General features: G+C 38.1%; 1 protein-coding gene across 1 annotated transcript in view; it reads left to right on the forward strand.

Annotated features, from left to right (window-relative positions):
• The window catches only part of MYPN (myopalladin), a 120310-nt gene that overhangs the window by 88271 nt on the left and 12825 nt on the right, over nucleotides 1-19214 (forward strand). Inside the window, 6 exon segments of the mRNA XM_074232368.1 lie at nucleotides 3846-4067; nucleotides 8093-8242; nucleotides 9403-9482; nucleotides 12643-12769; nucleotides 15165-15372; nucleotides 17031-17196. Of these exon segments, the coding sequence (XP_074088469.1) occupies nucleotides 3846-4067; nucleotides 8093-8242; nucleotides 9403-9482; nucleotides 12643-12769; nucleotides 15165-15372; nucleotides 17031-17196 (953 nt within the window).

Raw genomic sequence — 19214 nt, forward strand, 5'->3', positions numbered from 1 at the left:
AGAAACATAGCATGACATAGAACAGTATCTATCTTAGTGTCCGTTGTACTATCTATATAAAAACATGAGACACACATTGCACCACCGCTGACCCCCTCCTTTGGAAAAAGATAGTCAAAATGCAATGGCAAGATGTTTCAGATAATATGTTGTGGTAAACTTTTGAAGTAAGGAAGAGAGTGGTATTATCTGGAGTAACTAATAGATGAAGAACTTTTCACATTTGTAGATTTGACTATTGGTTCATCATGTAACAGGCTTTCACTGGATAATATTCTACTTAGTTAGCTTCATCTCCTGTATATGAGATTGGGTAATCAGAACAACTGCTACTCCTCTTCCTTATTGACCTCCCATTTTTAGTGAACAGGTGCAGGGTGCCATTAAAAGAGAATTTGTTTCCTTCCTTCCGTTCTACATTCCTCATCTTTTAAAAAATTTAATTGAATTTTTTTCTAGTTTCTCTTCCTCTGGCCTCCTTCCTTTGTCCTTTTCATCTTTTTTTTTTCATCTCTTTGAGGTATAGATCTGGAAGTATTATTAACTTTTGGGCTATAGTTACAAATTGGTTTCCAGAATGACTGCACCTCTTCACAGCTTCCCTACTGTGCCTGTTTTCTCATAATCCCTCCAAAAATTGTGGTTTTCCTTTTTTTGGCAATTTCTGTTGATCTTATACATACGTCAAGTAGAATTTCGGAGTTGCCTTTATTTTTATTTCTTACAGACCAGAAATATTCCAGTAGATTCATGTACCATAGTTTGTTTACTAATTACCCATCTAATGGGCACTAATTCTTTCCTATCACAAAAAATGTTACTATAAATATTTTGGTATATATCGGTAACTCTCTTCGTACCAATGACCTGATAGGAGTATCTGCTTAGTAGTAGTATACATCCGGGCTAAAGATTCTGGGTAAATTCATTTTAGTTCTTCAGTTACGAAATTTCAAATTGCTTTCCAAATTGGTTATTGCTCCATCATCAATCTACAATTTTGTCAGTCTTCCCCCACTCCCTCCAGTTTTGAATGTTCTACCTTTCATCATCTTTACCAATTTGCAGGATGTAAGATGAAGCCTCTGGCTTGTTTTGTGTGGTTGTTAATATCTTGAAGTTCTTCTTTTGAGAATTTTTGACCACTTATTGGAATCAGCTTTTAGTTATAGATGTATGTAATACATATGCATATGTGTTTTGGTCATCATGTCATATAGTATGTATATGTGGTTATCTATTGATCTTTTCATATATATTATACATAGGAACATCTTTTATAATCTGTTAGTACTTGAAATGAGTCAATGGTGGGAGAAAATTTTTTAATAATTAACGATGCTCAAGAGTGGAATGAGTTGCCTCAGGAAGTAATGAATTGGGGTGGTTAGGTGGCACAGTGTATAGAGCACCATCCCTGGAGTCAGGAGGACCTGAGTTCAAATCTGGCCTCAGACACTTAATTACCTGTGTGGCCTTGGGCAAGCCACTTAACTCTATTTGCCTTGCAAAAACTTTTTAAAAAAAGGAGTGAGTTCTCCCTCTCTGGAGAGCTTCAAGCAAAAGCTAAATGATTCTTTGTTAGGTATAGCAGAGTGAAGATTCCTTTCACCTCTGGTTTGGATTAGAGGGTCACAGAGATTCCTTCCAGCTGGAAAATTCTGTATCCTCCTTATGTGCTTTTGTTTATACTCAAAATTCGAACTTCAAGAAGAGATGGCCAAGTGATTTATGAAATGATGTTTCATATTACCTTCCAGATTAGCTTGAAACCAATCTCTTAGTTACTTTTTCCAAGGAGAACCTGAGTAATCTGTTTATTACTCAACAATTTATTTATTTTAGTTTCAAATGCCAGTACAAATAAAGTTCAGTAACTATCATACTTTGTCAACTTTTTGACCTTGAGGCAAGAATCTCACATTTGAGATAGTCATAATCTCAAGCTAAATTAATGTTTATGACATTAACTTAAAATGTTTGTAATTCTTAGCCTGCTCTACCACCTTCCTCACAGAAATGAATGGAGTACACCAGACTAAAGACTATTTGAAATAGACATTCATCACCCACTGGTAAGAAGCCTCTCCATACTAAGGTAGATGTCCCTCAAAAAGCAGGTACAATTTTTTGTCAGGACTGTACTCAAAGCAGTGGCAAAATCATAAAGAATTCAGGATCACATCACTATTCCTTCTAAAATCCAGGGATATTAATTTATGGGGAACTATAGGTGGCAAAGTAGATAGAGTGCTGGTCTAAGAGTCAGGAAGACTTATCTTCCTAAGTTTAAATCTGGCTGAAGACACTAGTTGTATGACCATGGGCAAGTCACTTAACCATATGTTTTTCAGTTTCCTCATCTGTAAAATGAGCTGGAGAAGGAAATGGTAGACCATCTCTAACAAGAAAATCAAGATTCAGACACAACTGAAATACCAAACATTTTAATTTTTTTAATTCTTTGAATATTTAACAAGTGTACCATTAAAATCTAAATTCATACAAATGGTTAAATTAATGAAGGATACTTTTCATGATCAGTTTACTGAACTAAAGCCTGAAACATGATTCTTTCTCCTTCCTAAGGACCCCCAGCTCTGGGTTCACTCACACCCAGGTTCAGCCCTGAGGTAGCCAATATCCTAAAACTGAGGATCAGGCTTTTCTCCCCCTCTTTACCTTATTATTCCATTCCATTCCCATTTCCAAGGGGAAAATGTAGACCTTAGTTCTGGCTCATGCTTAGAGCCTCTCTCAAAGGAGCTTAACTGAATCTTTTCTAGAAAGATACCATTCACTGTACAAAGTAGATCAGATATAGGACAGCTATTCTACCGCAAAAGAAATTCTTAAAATACAGAAGACTTAGAAGTGCCCATTGACAAATATTTACAATAGGATTCAGCTGAAACCTAAAATATTCAACAATGAAATATTTTGTAGGCCTGATGAACAGGTATTTCAGCTTTGTCTCAGCTCTGCAATCTCCAAGCAGCACACAAAACCTATAACTTCTGCTAGCTAGGATATGGTTTGACAACTCCTCCCACTGTCTCCTCCACCAAAAAGTTGTTTTAGAGGTTGCCTCCTATTCAACAACCAGCTCCTAGTCACAGGAGCTCCCAGCCTTTCAGCCTCATCTCCTTCCTTATTTCCCCATTACTTTTGAAGGTCTCCCATCCTAATCACCTAGACTCTCTACCTTGATGTCATTCTCAATATCCTTACCCCATAGTCACTCTTATCTGGTTTTTTTTAAGTCCTATTGCTTTTCTACCTTCATAATACCTCTCACATATGCCCCTCCTTTCCTTGGACCCTGAACCCACCTGGTATGGTGTGGGGAGGGGAAGAGAGTTCAGTTTTGAACATGTTGAGTTTGAGAATTCTATGGGACATCTACTTTGAGATATCTAATAGGCAAGTGGAGTTAGGTATGTCAGAATACTTCTGAAGGATTAAGAACATACTCTTCCTCTGAAATTGGGTATTTTTTACACAAGGTAATAATGACTTTATTTTACCTTCTGTCCACCCCTCCCCCAGTCCCTCCATCCAACAGGAATCTTGATGCTCTAGAGCACAAGCCAGTATTCTATAAGTTTGGGTAGGGGGAGTGCTGCTGGGAGCCCCTCACTGAGGGTCCAAAGGAGGAGAGGAGGACTTGGATTCCCAGGAAATTGGAGTAGTTCACTTAGATTTTCTGAACTCTTCATTCCAAGTAGCATTGACAAAAGGACATAATGTCTTCAGTAGGTAGATCTCTCAACCATGCTTATGGACAGTTTCCTTCAGATTCAGGGAAGAATATTTCCATTGAAACCAACTTGCTGTTTCCCCAGGAGTACAAGATTTCCAGCTTCGAGCAGAGGCTAATGAATGAAATAGAGTTCCGTTTAGAACGAACCCCTGTAGATGAATCTGATGATGATATCCAGCATGATGAGATCCCTACAGGCAAGTGCATCGCCCCTATCTTTGACAAGAGGCTCAAGCATTTCCGAGTCACTGAGGGCTCTCCAGTGACGTTCACCTGCAAAATTGTTGGAATCCCTGTTCCCAAGGTAAGAGTGTGGAGTTAGCCTTCAGAGAGAAACCTTGCTTCTGAAGTTTATAAACTGCCAGACCTTGAAAATGAGGGTGGAAAATGGGACAGCCACAGGAGGCTGAGAGGGCATTCAGGGGAAAAAAGAACAGAAAAAAAGCCACTCAATCAAGGTGTATTTATTAAGAACCTACATGATAAGACATTGTGGTCAGTGCTAGGAGATGAAGACAGAAGTGTTCTGGGTCCTGATAGAGTACACATTTGCAGACACATCATGCCAGTTGAACACTGGACGAGGAGCTGAGAGAGACAGGGAGGCAATGGCATTAACAGCAAGGATCAAAAGATGCTGCATGAAGGTAGCATTTGAACCAAAACCAGAGATTCAAAGAAGGAAAGGTGAGGAGGAAAGGGTTCCTAAGCTTGGGATACAGCTTGTACAGAGGTGTGACAGTAGGAAACCAAGAGCTGTGTCTAAGAGACAGGAAGATGGTAAAGAGAGCATTATAGGAGAAAATAGGGGATAAGAATTGAAATACCAAACAGACTTTCTATTTGATTCTGGAGCTAATAGCCACAGGATTTTACCATAGGAGTGCCATGGTCAGAATTGCACGTTAACAGGATGGATTAGAGAGGAGAGAGACTTGAGAACCCAGTGAGGGGGCTGCTATTCTGATGAGAGGTAACCAAGGCCCACTGTAGTATGGTATCTGAGCAGATATGGATGCAGGAGACACTGTGAGGGTAGAGTCAGGATCTGAAAATTCACTGGAGGCAGAGATGGCATGGAATAGCAGATAGAGGAAAGTGCAGAAGATGGGGAGATTGAGTTCTGTTTGGCATGTTTTGTATTTGAGATGCCTCTGAGACATGTAGCAGGCAGTTGATGTTGGCAGCCTGGAGCCCAAGAGAAAGGTTGGACTTGATAAAACAAGCTGAGAATCATCTGATAAAGAGATCATTGAACCCTTTGGAAGTAATGAAATCAACAAGTGAGATATATATGTAATCAGAGAATGTAATATGAGGGTGATGATAATAATATAACACAGGAGACTGAGAAGTGATCAGATCAGTAGGGAGAGCCAGAAGAATACTGTCACAAAATCTTGAAGAGAGAACAACCAGGAAGACTGTGTGGTCACCGGTGTCATACACCCGAGGGAGGTAAACAAGGGTTACATATGGAGAAAAGGCCATCAGATTTGACAATTTAAACATTCTTGAACACTCTGTAAAGCAGAGTTTCAGTTGAGTGGACTGGATCAGAAGCCAAATATCAAGAAGAGCAGAGGAAGTTGAGGACAGTGGGACTCAACAATCATTTATTAAGTGATTTCTGTGTACCAGACACTGGGGAAGCAAAGAAAGACCAAAACAGAGTCCTGGCCCTTGCATGGTTCACATTCTAATCTAGGAGACAATTTGTAAATACACAAGGACATGCAACATATGTATGGTGTGAATGGAAAGTCATCCCAGAGGAAAGGGGGATTAGGAAAGACTTCCTGCAAAAGCTCCTGATGAAAACTAGGAAAGTCAGAAAGAGGAGTTGAGGAAAGAGTGCTGGGGATGGGTAAAACCAACAAAGTGGCAATGGGTCATGAGATGTCCTATTCAAAGATTACCACATTAGTAATCATAAAAGGGAGACAGCTGGGTGGTGCAGTGGATAGAGCACCAGCCTTGGAGTCAAGAGGACCTGAGTTCAAATCTGACCCCCAGACACTTAAAAATTGTCTAGTTGTGTAACCTTGGGCAAGTCACTTAACCCCATTGCCTTGCAAAAACCAAAAAAAAAAAAAAAGTAGTCACAAAAGGGAGAAACATATGAAGAAAATTGGAAGTGTAGGGAGGGGCCAAGTTGGGGGGCTTCTTTCAAATGCCCCACGGAGGTTTTATGTCTTAGAAGTAAATAGGGAGCAACTGGATGGAGTTCAGTGAGGGAGAGGGAGAAATTATTCTATTTGTGTTTTTGTATAATTACTTTGGTAGCTGAATGGAGGATGGATTGGAGTGAGGAGAGACTTGAGGGTTGGAAGCTCACCAGAAAACCATTGTGGTATTTCAGCTTGAAGGCCAACACTCGGGTGATGATAGAAACAAGACTTGACCAGAGACTGACTGTGGGGAGAATACAAATGCGGGAATGAGGGTGACACCAATTGCAAACCTAGCTAACTAGGAGTATGGTGGTATCCTTGACAGTAGAGAATTTGGGAAAGAGGGTGGGCAGGGAGGGTTTGAGGGAAAGACAACGAGTTATTTAAATTATATATGTATAAAGATTGCTAGATGGCACAGTGGCTAGAGTGTTATATCCGGAGTTAGAAAGACTGAGTTCAAATCCAACCTCAGATGTTATCACCTGTATGATTTTGAGCAAGTCACTTACCTCTCTGCCTCAGTAGTGTCATCTTTAAAAGGGATTGATGTGAGGATTAAATGAATTAATATTTGCAAAGTGCTTTGGACACGTTGAGTTTGAGATACCAGTAGGACATTTAACATGAGATGTCCCCAAGTTAGTTACTAAAGGAGACAGATAAAGCTACATAGATAGACCTAGGTATCATCTGCATGGATATGATAATTGAGTGCATGGAAGTTAATGAAATCACCAAATGAAGTTATATGGAGAAAGAAAACAAGAGACATAACTTGAGGCATCTATCATTAATGATTATAGAATGGGAAGAGAAATCTAGGTTTTTTAGAAAGAGGATAATTTTTGAAGGATGGGATAGACATCAAGAAGGGAAAGAATCAGTCATAAGGAGAGAACGGAATTTAAAAAAGTGGGAGAGATGATTGTGAAGGCAATCTGCTGGAGAAGAGAGGTGGGATCAAAGGCACACATAGAAGAGTTAGCCTTTGCAAGGAGGAGAGCTGCCTCCTCATCAGAGACTAGAGTTAAAGATGGAATTTGGGATGAGATCATAGACTTAGGAAATGAACTATATTTTCTTACTAAGCATTAGAGTAGTTTGGGGCAGCTAGGTGGCGCAGTGGATAGAGCACTGGCCTTGGAGTCAAGAGTACCTGAGTTCAAATCCAGCCTCAGACACTTAATAATTACCTAGCTGTGTGGCCTTGGTCAAGCCACTTAACCCCATTGCCTTGCAAAAACCTAAAAAAGCTAAACAAAACAAAGAGTACGTCATTACCTGAAAGACTGGAAGAAGGAGAAACATGGGAGATCTGAAGAGGGAAAATTCTGAAGAGCTGTTGTGGAGGAAGGAATAGAAAATAAATTTCAGAAGAATAAAAAGAATTGTCTTCCAGCAGAGAAGACCCAATTGAGATTAGGCAACCTAAATATTCAGTGACCCCAAACAGCTAAAATGTATGACTTTGCCCAGGTCCATTCAGCATCAGCATTGTTATATCAATGTGAACAAAAATCACATTTATGGAGCAGTTTTTGTTTGCAAAACATTTACACACATAATCTCATTTGACCCATACAACAACTCTCTTAGGTTTGAGATGTCCCTATTTTATATAGTAAACACCTAATGTTCACAAAGATTTCATAACATACTCTAAGCCCCACAACTTGTAAGGGTCCAAGAAAGGTTTAGCACTCAGGTCTGACTCCATCTCCAGCTCTCCATCCTTTATGCCATACTGACAGTCTCATTGGGTTGGAAATTCTGTTCTTAATATTATGTATATTTTTCAAAACTGAAGTGTTTTAAATATTTGACTTTTTTCCAAATCTGTATTCCATACCCTTATTTTGAGAAATTAATCATTTGTATAAAGATTTTAGTTGCCCCCCTCTTTTTTTTCTTTTTTTAGATTTTTCAAGGTCATGGGGTTAAGTGGCTTGCCCAAGGCCACACAGCTAGGTAATTATTAAGTGTCTGAGGCTGGATTTGAACCCAGGTACTCCTGACTCCAAGGCCAGTGCTCTATCCACTGCGCCACCTAGCCACCCCCCCCCATTGCCCCCTCTTAAGGTTTGTTTGCCTAACCTTATTTATAATTATCATCAGGAAATCAAAGGTTGTGTTCTTTATTATCTCTCTTTAGGTTTATTGGTTCAAGGATGGAAAACAAATTTCTAAAAAAAATGAACATTGCAAGATGAAGAGAGAGGGGGATGGGACATGTTCTCTACACATTGACTCAACCACCAATGATGATGATGGAAACTATACAATCATGGCTGCCAACCCACAGGTAGAGACTTTCAAACTTTCAGAACTCTTCAACCCCTAAAGCAAAGTCGGGTGCTCTGAGTCTCTTTTATATAAGTGGAAAAGGTCACTTATTCATTTGAGGGAAACCTTTAAAACTGCCTAGTTACTCAGAAGTAATTGGAAAAATGAAAGCAGAATGTCATGGCTTCATGTGAATAGCGAGCGCATCAGATCCTACATCATTACAAAATCTGCTCTTCATTACCCTTCTGCTCCTGCTTCCCCAGTGAAGGAAGAGTAAGTTGTTCAACCCTTGTTTGTGTTTCTCTCATTGAACACTTCAGCAACACTATGAAGTAAATAATAGATACACATAATGCATGTAGAGAAGGTATTATATATTGAATATAATGTTTTATATATAAACATAATGATTCGTATACATGCAGTTATTACTATTTTACAGATAAGGAAACTGAGTCTCAGAGAAGATAAGTGCCTTACCCATGTAGTAGGCATCAGAGACAAGATTCAAACTTAGGTCTCCCCCTAATTCCAAATTCCAAGATTTTTCCAATTTGTCTTGTTACTTTTCCTTTTATTGTTATTTATTTACTATATACCCCCTGGGCTATATGGATAAAATCTTGGCTGTGCCAGTTCTTTGAATTAAGTGAAAAACAATTTCATAAAACAATGGTCCTAATAACATATTTGATTTCCTTTTCAAAGAATAAATGAACAACCTTCGTCCAGAATAAGTGAAATTCTACCAGATTACATGACCAGCAATGACCTTTAATCTGGTAGAATTTCACTTATTACTAAAAGAAGAAATGTAAAAAGGCTACAAAATATTGTTCTCATGTTGTTTCCAGATTTGACCTGTGTATTTCTTCAGGTTGAAATCTGTTTTAAAGAGAGAAGCTAAGAACCTGACCACACTCTTAACTCTCTAATATCCATAATGTGGGTGGCAAGATAATGCCAGTTAACAATTTTTGAATTATATCTATTTCCAAGGATAAAAATGGAGACCATGTTAGGAATAGCTTTTAATAATCATATTGCAGCATTTTTGTTTCCCCTAAATAATTCAGGAAATCTACCTATATAGCCTCAAACCTTATAAAGACAACCAAGTATGAGCTGGCCCTCATTTTCGTTAGTGAGCTCATTCATTTATTCTTTCTCTCATAGGGGAGAATCAGCTGTTCTGGCCACTTGATGGTACAGAGTTTACCCCTGCGTGGTCGACTTACACCAACTCATTCTCATAGGTAAGCAAAAGAATCAACCTATAACTCATATATACCCTTCTTTAAACATTGTATAATTCATTTTTTTAAAGAGGTGTTTTATTCTTATACAGAAATACTAAATGTTAAATAGTCAAAACACAACACAATTAAGAAGTTGAACAGAATCCAGTAACTTATAACTATCATTACAATAAGCTTGAAGGTCAGTATTTAAGCATCTTTATTTTTAGAGGGGTGCTCCAAAGCTTTTGCAGCACTAAGTAATATATACATGGCATATATATATATATATATATAAATATATATATATATATGTATATATGTATACATATATGTATGTATGTGTATATATATGTATGTATATATATATATAAAATATTTAGCTGACTCATCTTCAGAATAAGAAACAATGAAACATTTTTATGACTGATTATAGGAACTCAGACGTAATATCCAGTGCCACTATGTTTTGCTTGAGAAGAGCAAGAACTTCACCTCTTTTTATGAATATGATTCAAGTCAAAAGGCTCGAGCAGGGTTGGGGAAACCGATGGGGAACCATTTTTTTCTGCCAAGAAAACCTTTTATTTATGCATTTATGCATATTTGTAATATCATTCTCAGCCCATACAAAATTATCCATTTTAAAATTAAACTGTGATATTTGGTCAAACATTAGATCACTCCTTAAAAGCTCCTAGATTTATTTAATTTCAAGTCCCATCTGTAGTTTCCATGACAGCATCAGACTAAATGATATCATGGGTCTTATATGACCCTCAGGCCAGGCATTCCTCGCCCCTGGTCTAGAGCCCGGCTTCCTGCAGAGTCTGTGGTACCACAAAGTTATAGCCAAACATTCCACAGTTGCTGACACAGAGTGAAATAATATGACTTATCAGAGAAACAAAAATAGTGACCCACATTTCATATATTCCACATAGTTCATTTTACTCCCCTTGCAACTATAACTGTAAAAAACAGTACAGCTGTTACTATTGGTTTGTCCTCTCCATTTTAAGTTTGTGAACCATTTTGTTTTTTAAAATGATCTATTGTCATTTATAGGCTTAGCTAATTCTGTTACACTCCAGGCCTAGAAAGTACATTCCCAGGTAGTAAACAGGGTTTCTCCTTTGGCTCTCATTTTGAGATTTGGATTGAATGCTGATTTATTTATTTTGAACAAGTACAGGTGTTGAAATCCAAAGCTAAGAGAGCAATGGCATTTAATCCAGAATGACTTCAGAGAAACAGAGCCAGAGGCTGGTTTTATCTAGTGACAGATCTCTTAAGATCATCCTATTGCATCACTGGAGACACACTTAGCACTTTGTCTGGGATCCTAACCCCATATCAGGTTTTCTCTCACTTGTTTATGATCCAGCACAGGAATATATTCCCTCTGAGCCCCCTGGTGTGCCTCCATACTTGGGTCCTCCTTTCACCAACTCAGACCATAGAGCATTCTTTGTCCCTTGGTGGCTAACCTCCTGGGAAGGGGTCTTCAAACTTCCCTGGGCTGATCCTACAGTAATATGTGCACTATACACACACAGACACACACACACACACACACACACACACACACACACACACACACACAGACACACGCACAATATGGCCTCATACTTGGCCTTTCTCATCTCTGTCTTTCCATAGGACCTCTGTAAAGGCTATCTCCACCCATGGAAGGCTTTCTTCCAAGTCTTTGATGTTTCACAAATAGTGGAGCTCATTCAACTCTTGTTTCTCCCTCTTACTACATGACTAGTTCACCTTTTCCAGCATAGTTTCTGCCACATTTCTCCCACATGCTACCACTGGTGGCATGGGCAGCAATATGCTCATGCCTAATATGTATTTTTCTATTTTCTTTTGGAAAACCTGCATGTTATATGTTGGAAAACATGCATGCTTCATCCAGTTGATCTCTAAGTCGATAATCTTTTTTGAGTGCCTATAGGTTTCATTGCAGGGACTCTATAGTGTTTTAGGACTCAATGCAATGATCACAATGTCATCTGCAAACAGGAATGAACTATGAGCCAGTTAAAAATCTATTAGAATGAGTTGGAAAGTTATTTTTTTATGCCTGAACACTGAAAATAATATTAATAAAGTATAATGATGCTGGTAGCTAAAAAAGGAAGAGGATTGATAAAAATTTTCGGAACACATGATAAGTAGTTTTCAAACTTATTGAAATGATTTTGGAACATACTTCATTTAACTAAACAAGAGTAAAGACTAACAATTAATACATACTACTGAATCTGTCACAAGTGGTCAACTTCCACCTGGAGCCAATGAAGTAGGTAGGCTACAAGAGTGAAATCAAAAGCACCCCATGGCTAACTCATATAGCAGATCACCCAGTATGTCAGCTAAGAAGCATCCAACAGATGTCTTGTTCATATAGCTATTTAGAAATACAAACTTAGAGGTTTGTGATGGCAATTTGGAATTAGTTATCAGCGCCAAAACTTACAGATGGGTTGTCCTTAGGGAGACTAAACCTATTGATAAATGCTGATTATGGAAGGAATGAGAAGAAACTGTGCAGGTTGGAAGAATGTGGCACTTCATGAAAATTTAGCAAGGCATGACATGGTCTCATTATCTTTCATAAGCTCATACAACAGTCTTTATTCTACAATGCAGATATTAAAATAGTCTTAAGAATTCAACAAATATACAATCCTGGAACTAGAGTATTATGGACAAAACTATAAACACCTGATTGTATTATTAATCCATAAAAATTTAAGAACAGTGTTTTTCATAGATACTCCTATAACAGATACTCAAAATCTTTAGGCTTCATGGATTGAAAAGCTTTCAGAATAAGATCCCGTGGAAGAAATCAAAACAATGTAGGAACCAAAAAGATGCTTGTCATCCCCATCATCCTATCTGCGTGGGCACTATCCCAAAGATGCTCTTCAGCAAGCCCACAAAGGATAAGCTCCTACCCTCTTACCTAATTTAGTAAGGAAAGGTAGCCAGTTTATTGGTCTTTTCAATAGTATACACAGCATTAAATATAAAAGAATAGGAGCAAAATAGTAACTTGTCCACAGGCTGAATGCCATCAAAAATATGATATGATAGAAGCAATGATAACAAAACTGGAGTTTATATAAAATACTTTATACACAACTGTGTTGTATTGCAGGGGGAGAATCCGGATGCAAGAAGGAGAGAAGGAACCCTTACAAGAACGATTTTTCAGACCTCATTTCCTTCAGGCTCCTGGTGACATGGTTGCTCATGAGGGACGGCTCTGTAGACTGGACTGTAAGGTAAGCTGCATGTTCCTCTTCTTGGATCTAATCATATTTACTTTCCAGTAAGGAGAGAGGTACCATTTTTTTCTTTTCTGCAAAGACTTATAGAAGATTTGTCTTTTATAAATTCTTACCATATGAAAATGTTCTACTAAACTCATAATGACAATTTATTCTGAGATCTACTTTTGAAAAAAATGACATCAACATTGTCAAGTGACCTGAAAGTGAGTTTCTTAAGATGTCAAAATTAGTAAATGCCTCTCAGACATTTTTATACTGATAAATGAAAAGTGTCTTTGACAGAATTAAACAGTCTACCTTTTGACCCCTTTGGTGGATCATCAGCCACATCACATTCCCTGGCTGTGGTGTTTGTCAAGGTTCTATCACCGTCCCTCTTTTCTTCTCTTTTAATATGCTTTCTCTTGGCAACCTCATCAACTCCCACAGGTTGAATTTTCATCATTTTGAAGATTGTGACTTCCAGACTGTTACTGAGCATATAGAAGCACAATGATTCCCAGTCTACTTATTTAGCCTGGGTCTCCCCCTCTTGTATCTCTGTCAAACTCCAGATGGCTAACACCAGTCTTCCAATTTCTCAGGTTTGTGATCTAGGCCTTATGATCCTCCCTTGCAGTAAATCTCCAAGGATTTGCCTCAAATCTTGCCATTCCTACCTTCACAACAGCTCTTATATCTTAACCCTTCTCTCCACAGGCATAGCTGCCATCTTAGTTCAGGCATTCAAGACTGTGAACTGGTCTCCCTGCCTCAAATACCTTATCACTTCAAATCATTATATACATGTTATACTTGTCAGTCATTTTCCTTAAGCCCAGATCTGACTATGTGACTCAAATAATTCTACTGGTTTCCTGTGACCTCTAAACATTCTTCTAAATTCTTACATAAACTGACCTCATCCTTCCTTTCTAGCTCCATTGGATATTACTCTTCTCTTGGTCCATTATCCATCTGTACTAGACTTTTCTCTTCTCCCAATTCACACTACACCCACTTCCCTTCTCTCCCTCCCTCCTTCCTTCTGCTTCATCTTTTCTTCTCTCTTCCTTTAAATATCATCTTCCAAATGAACCTCACTTGACCTTCCCAATTTCTAGTTCCCTCCTTCCAAACACAGAGTGGGAAGCAACATGATGTAATAGAGAAGCAGTGCCAAGAACCCCACAGAGATCAAAAAAAAGGAGAAAAGGACGCAACATGCAAAAATATTGCTAGTAGCGCTTTTCATAGTCACTCCATCCTGAAACTAAGATATCCACCTATTAGGAAGTGGCCCAGTTTCAGTACATGAATGTAATGGGATACTAATGTACTATAAGAAATGATGAAAGGGATGCTTTCAGAGAAACCTAGGAAGATTGATCTGATCTAACTGAACTGAAGAGAATTAAGAGAACAATTTATACAGTAACAACATTGAAATAATAAATAACAAATAAAATTGACCAACTACTACTACCAGAGTTAGGAACTCTGATTCATGAATGATTGACTACAATTTTAGGGACTAATGATGAAACTCCTGATTGGGAGTTGAGGAGTATCAGTTGCAGATTGAGATGTACACATTTGAAGGAAATTTGTTTTGCTTGACCCTGCATATTTAAAGCATTTCTTTTATTTTTCTTTTTAAATGGAGGAAGGAGAAAAATGCTTATTAAATTTTAAAATATTTGAAATGAAGCTAAAATTTTAAAAAGAGCAAAAGAAAGAATCTAGTAGGATCTTGGTGATGAGGGATCCTAGCACTGTCACTTTAGGTAAATTACTTCCCTTTTCTGGGCCCATTTCCTCGTCTTAAAATGGGGCAGTTGGACTAGAATAGATATCAGAAATTCCATGGTTCTATGAAAAATGAATTCAAGTAATTGAACTGAAGCTAGGCAGGGCATTGGATAGATCGTGGAACTAGTAGTTTAAAACCAACTTCAGTCATTTACTCATGAGAAAAATAATAGCCCCTATGACTTAGGGTTGGTATGAAGATCAAATGAGATATTTGTGAAACACTGTGTAAATGCTAGCTGTGAAGAAGAAGAAAATTACTACTAAATAGCTGAAATTATTATTAGGCAAGTTCATGTAATGACTTCTAGGTAATATTTGAACAAATTTTTGAGGAAAAAAATGAATTTTTGATTCATTTAATCAGAGCTACTGTTAGAAGAGAGGAATACAGCTAATGACAGCTGCCTCTCATTCCTTAGTGTCACAAGGCCAGGAGGACCCTGGGTAATGCCTTCCCCACTATTCTGTAGCTCAAAGGTTTGTCTTCACTGTTTTGTGCTCAGTAAGGATTAAGTCATTGAGCCACCCGATAAATTAGTTTGTCATCTGTCCTTAATTTGTCATTAACCTCAGTTGACTCATTGTTTATTAGGTGAGTGGCTTACCACCCCCAGAACTGATGTGGTTACTCAATGGCCAACCAGTACTGCCAGACAGCACTCACAAGATGCTGATTAGAGAGACTGGAGTCCACTCTCTGTTTATTGACCCTCTTACCCAGAAGGATGCCGGGACCTACACATGTGTTGCTACCAACAAAACAGGACAGAATTCATTCAGTCTAGAGCTCACAGTAGTAGGTAAGCTTTGTCCCTGAGTTGATTCATTTCATTTTCAGGTTATTCACCAGGGCTAATGCTTTAGATATGAGACTCTAGCAGAATCCTGTTGACCTCTGCCCCATGAGGCCCAAGTTCAGCCACTCTTTAACTCTACACAAACCCAGTGGTGAAAGTTATATTCCCCACTCTATTCTTATGTCTCAGGAAGTGAGCTAAAAGCCTAGTATCTAGAGCCTTGCATAGAATTGGTATTAATCAAATAGATGTGGAATGGGTGAAATGAAACCTTACTGTTTTTGAGATGAGTGGGAAGGGACTGTCATTTACCCTGCTTCAGACTCACCAAAGTGAGTCTCAGTGAAGTCCAGTAGGAGCTCAGATCAGTAGCATAGGCAGATTGAGCATTGACACTTCCTTACTGCCAAGCCCAGGAATTTTCCTTCTTTCTCTAAAAGAGCAGTTCTTAAATTTTTGGCCTCATTAACTTTTTATGTTTTGAAAAACTATCAAGATATCAAAGACCTTGTGTTAATGTGGATTGTATTAGAATCTAAAATGAGTACATTTTTAAAATATTAATTCAGAAATTACAAAACTATTATATTAACATAAATATCCCTTTATTGAAAGTAACAGTATTTTCCAAAACAAAACATTTAATGAGAAGTGGCATTGTTTTCATTGCAAACTAAATCTAGCTTAATAGTAGATTATTGAATTTGCATATCTGCATCATGAAAATAGTTTTAATTTTACTGACCTGCCTGAAAAGGTTTGGAGGAGTGCCAGACATCCAGGGAACACATTTTGAGAACCACAACTCTAGGGAATGACATCACTGGGAGAAGAGAAGAGTTTTGGGGTTCAAGCTCATCTCTTCTTTTTTCCATTTGATGTCCTCTTAGAAACTAGCAGTTGGAAAGAGGGGACCCAGACACTTAAAGCTTGCTTTGAGAAACACTCCCTCTGCATGTAGTCTTGGGCTGCTTGGTTAAAGGGACAGCTGCCTAACCAGGGAACTGGTCTACCTTACTAAGAACTTTCATTCAGGAAACAAAGAAATAAGAAACTCTCTCAGAAAATAAGTTCAAATGAAAAGTGACAACTTTGCTTTGGGTAGATATGCTTTCTCAAAATTTGATGTTGAATAATAAAAGAAATGGGCAGCTGGGGGCTCAGTGAATATAGAGCGCTAGGTCTAGAATTAGGAAGACTCATTTCCTGAGTTCAGATCTGATCTCAGATACTTACTAGCTTTGTGAATCTGGGCAAGTCACTTCACCGTGTGCCTCAATTTCTTCATCTGCAAAATGAACTGGAGAAGGAAATGGCAAACAACTCCAGGATCTCTGCCAAGAAACCCCCAAATAAAATCATAAAGATTCATGAAGATGCTCAGTGAGGGAAGGGACCAGGGCTACCTTCCATGTGGTAGAGGGAATCAATAAATACCTCTTGTATATAATGTGTAATAACTCCAGTCAGTTGAGTTAGAGTCATAATTTTTTATTCTTTATTTTTTAACTATTTTAATGTATATCAAGGCAAGAATTTCTTATTATAGATGTACAAAGTGCTCGGGGAATGGATAGAGAGGAATTTGCATGCATCCAAGACTTAAAAGAAAGACAAAAGGTACTCATTTGTCAGAACATAACACTACTTTTCTTGTTTAGCCAAAGAAGTGAAGAAAGCACCCGTGTTCCTAGAGAAATTACAAAACAGTGGCGTGCCAGAAGGCCATCCTGTTCGCCTGGAGTGCCGGGTGGTGGGCATGCCACCCCCTGTATTCTTCTGGAAGAAAGACAATGAGACCATCCCTTTCACCAGAGAAAGAATCAGGTAGATCCCAATGACTTCTGAGGCTGACGAGGTTGGTCTTGCCTTCAGTGTGAGCGCATTTTGACTAGTTGCTGTAAATGATTCTCTGATACAAATCGCATTCATTTGGTTGCCTTTGAGATAAAATCCTTACTGCTACTATTTAGAGTGTTATGGTTCTGCTGCAGGAGCCTTAGACTCTAGGTGGGAAACTGATAAATGTCCCGTTAAGAGTTTGTAACTTCAGATAAATATAGTACCTGTAATTCTCATTTTTCCCCACTTGACTTGGCCCTACCTAATAGGATGTCCAGAGGACATTAGGACTTCAAATATCAAGGATTGAGGACTGAAAGTGATTTTAGCACTTATTTGGTCCAATCCCCCATTGAACAGAGAAGAAAACTAGACCCATCTTTTGGGAGGTGTGGATGCAGCTTTATGCAACTTTTAAATTTTAATGAAATAACTTGTCGGTATGATAGAAACAATATGTAAATGACTTTTGAAGGCACATTTATTAAAGATTTTAAGAACACTTAATTTCAACATAACCACATTCCTTTTTGACTATGAAGTAAGAACATTGCTGCTTCTCAACTTTAAGTTCTACCAAAACACATGGTTTGGTCAAGCATCTTTAATATTAACTAGTTTTAAAAATTCACTGATAACCTGATCAAGTGACAAAATTACCAAATAATTGACCTGTCTACCAATATTCTGGGAAAATGTAATTGGGGAAGTTGCTGTCAGACTATAATTGTACCATGCATCCTTGTGGGAAAGAAGAAGGCAGAAAGACTGGAATCTCCTTTTCACAAACTTCTTGGAGCATCTGTGTAACTGCTGGCCCTTCCAAAACTATGAACTCCAAGTCTCTAAGCTTCTTCATTGATCAGCAACTTTTAGTAAGAAATTGAATTTCTCTGAGATGCCTCTTTTTGGTAAAGAGTGATGAATCTTCCTGGAGTCATAGTATACAATGATTCTTTAGACATCTTTTTTCAACTGTACAGAGTCCAAAATAAGGATTCATTTTGTACAAGGGGACAGTGTACCTGGCCTAAACATGAACAAACTTGCTTTTAATTGTCATTTGTCAATTGTTTGTCTCATACCCACAACCTTAAATGATTAAATCCTATGTATATGATATGTTTAACAATGCCAGCCACTTTCATTCGTAGCCTATATTTTAAAATGTCCTATGAAAACCTTTCTTTGCAGTTGGTAAATGATCAATAAAATCTCCAGGAACTTTGGTAGACAGTGAACAGGATAAAATGCAGAATTTTTTTTAAAGAGTCTAAATCTATGTTCTTCCTTCTACTCATTGGAAGCTTGCTGAGTAGTTAGTTCTCTGAGGCAAATGTCCCTATCCTAGTGGTTTGTTTGTGCCTCTTGCATGTAATAAATACTATGTAAATGGTTATGATGAGTTAATTAATACATACATGCATGCAAATGTGTTTCCTGGTCTCCAAAGTTTCTTTCCTGACTCTTCTAGCCCATAGCCACAAAGGGCAGGAAAGCAATAAAACTCCTTCTCAGAGGTCCAGAACTCAGGTGGGAATGTACAGACAAGAATTTACCAAAAAGCATTTTCTTCAGAATGGCAGAATTTGACCCTTAGAAACAAACAAACAGCTTTTAAGACATTTTCAAATTTTGCCATCTTAAAATTGCACAAGATGAAAACAGAATTGGTTTTCTTAGTAAAACTAAAGAGAACTGGAAAAGACCTGATGTGTGCTTTAGGAAAGAAGAGTAAACAAGGTTAGAAAAAGTCCATATAAATGGATATGTCTTTGCCCTTCTTAATCTTTCTGACTCCAAAACTAAAATGTGGTTTTGTTGGAGAAAATTATGTGACCCAAATCACTGTTTATAGGAAAGGTTGGGCTTTCCTTCGGTATGATGATGAGCTTCTCCCCTTCTTCTTCCCCCTTCTATGGGAAGTCTTCCCTGCTGGGGGATGCCACTTAAAGGACGAGATTTTGCCTGACTTCTAAGATGGGAAGGCCTTGACCAACTGT

The sequence above is a fragment of the Macrotis lagotis genome, chromosome 4 (genome assembly GCF_037893015.1).
Source record: "Macrotis lagotis isolate mMagLag1 chromosome 4, bilby.v1.9.chrom.fasta, whole genome shotgun sequence".
Taxonomy (NCBI): domain Eukaryota; kingdom Metazoa; phylum Chordata; class Mammalia; order Peramelemorphia; family Peramelidae; genus Macrotis; species Macrotis lagotis.